This window comes from Penaeus monodon, chromosome 23, assembly GCF_015228065.2.
Source record: "Penaeus monodon isolate SGIC_2016 chromosome 23, NSTDA_Pmon_1, whole genome shotgun sequence".
NCBI lineage: Eukaryota > Metazoa > Arthropoda > Malacostraca > Decapoda > Penaeidae > Penaeus > Penaeus monodon.
Window position 1 is genome coordinate 35,656,626 of NC_051408.1, and position 1,962 is coordinate 35,658,587.

The 1,962-nt window shown below is 47.5% G+C and overlaps 1 protein-coding gene across 2 annotated transcripts in view; it reads right to left on the bottom strand.

Annotated features, from left to right (window-relative positions):
* The window catches only part of LOC119587961 (RING finger protein nhl-1-like), a gene marked incomplete in the record, with an annotated part of 37,992 nt that overhangs the window by 9,431 nt on the left and 26,599 nt on the right, over positions 1 to 1,962 (bottom strand). The window contains 4 exon segments of one of the 2 annotated variants that reach the window (XM_037936672.1): positions 15 to 122; positions 458 to 550; positions 832 to 1,144; positions 1,355 to 1,899. In XM_037936672.1, coding sequence (XP_037792600.1) covers positions 15 to 122; positions 458 to 550; positions 832 to 1,144; positions 1,355 to 1,899 — 1,059 coding nt within the window. 2 annotated transcript variants of the gene reach the window in all.

Here is a 1,962-nt window from a genome sequence, read left to right on the forward strand (position 1 = left end):
TTCATATCATTTACCTCTACTGGCACATCGTCTTTCAACGAAATGTTTGTTTTTAATAAGTTTGCAATGTCCTCAGCGAGGTTTTCTGACCGTTGTTGGTTATCTTTTCTCATTTCTTGTACCTGTAATGCATTTATATCACAGTGTAATAAAATGTGTTGTAAATGCAATATATTCCATGTCCAGTGAACTGTACCTTTTTTTTTACAAAAAAATCTCATATTAGCATCTGTACATTATAAAATGAGTATCTAATGTAATTGATATGAACACATAAGTAAAGTGTGTTTCTAATGAGTGTGAGTGTAATTCCTGAGAGTAAAGTGAGTTCTGGATATTCAAGGTAATGGATATGACGACATCTACATACCAGACATGCATGTAATGTAATGAGTATAAATACTTAATACAAAATAAAATGAGCAAGTAGGAAAGAATAAATTTTGTTTTAGAATACCTGAGAGATTAGTCGACGTCCGTCTTCGTTCACCTGCTCTATACGCTCTGTCACCGCGTCCTTGATATTTTCCTCAAGTTTATCAAAGCGGAACTGTACAAAATAAATATATAAAGCATCAAGATTATTGACTGAAGATAGAACACGATAGAACAGTAATCACCATTCCAAGATATTAACTGATTCAGGTACATAAGTTTACGTCACACCTGGCACTATTAAACATAGCCTAAATGAATAACATTAGCTTAGTCTCTCTGGTAGAAAGAACCATAACATTTGATGTCATGATATGAGATAAAACTGTTCTTATATATATCAAATCACTCAGGTCATTCACGTAAATGATCCATTGTAGGCTTGCTTCAGTTTACCTCGTCTTCTTCGACGCGATAGAAGAGGGTCTCACGGGCTGCCACCAAACGCTCTTGGAGTTCAACCACAGCATCTCGCACACTCAGAGCATGGCTGGCGCCACAGATATCGCACCACATCCGCCCACAATGTCCGCACTCACTGACGCCCACTGCCGTATGACAAGTGAAACACACGGGCGTGTCACCACACTGCCGCTGTTGTCGCAACACCTGCGCGCCCTTCGCTAATACCCTGTTGGTAGGTAACCCCACGACGCCCTCGTGCGGGACTTGCGCTGCTGCTCTGCATGACGGGCACGTGAACATCATCCTGGAGGGTATATTTAGTATGTTTACGTGTATTATCATAGGTGAATGCACATTGGAAATCTTAAAATGACTAATGTAAGTGTGTGTAACTAAGATGAAAACGGTAGGTAACAAATTTCAAATTTCCAAAATTGCAAGAAAGAAATATTTACTTTTAGTCCTAGATGTGTGCATGCAGTCGTACCGTAAGGAATTGGTCATGTTCACGCACCTACATGAATTGACATAGTTCTGCAAGCAGACGAGGCAGAAGGAGTGGCCACACGGGAGGGAGCGCGGCCGGTGGAGGAGGTCCAGGCAGATGGCGCACGTGAGCTCGTCCTCGTCGAGGCTTTCGCTCTCGGGGGACGAGGACACCGAGGACGTGTCTGACGTCGAGGGGCCTCCAAAGCCGTTGACCGAGGAGGGTCGCTGCTGGTGCATGGACGCGGACCTCTTGGCGGGGGAACGCGGGAGCTTCCTCTGCAGCGACGCGGACCCCAGTGAGGACACCCCTGACGATGTAGAAGATCCCGGGGAGCCGCCGGGGCTCTCCCGAGAACGGATCTGGGGGTTTAACGCATCCCCGGCCGGTTTGAGGACGTCCGAGGAGGTGATGGGCGGGAGGTCTGTGTTGACAGACGTGTATCCTGTGATGACGACGTTGCTGTGGCCTGGCGGGTCCCTCCGCAGACTGCTGGCCGAGGACGACGACCGCTTGGGAAGCCGCCGGCGCTCGCTGGGCGGCTCCTGGGTCGTCGCCCCGGGCATCTTCACCTGCAGACGGGGAGAGAGAAGGGAGGGTTATCGCTTTGTCTCTCTGGCAGCCTTTCAGACGCG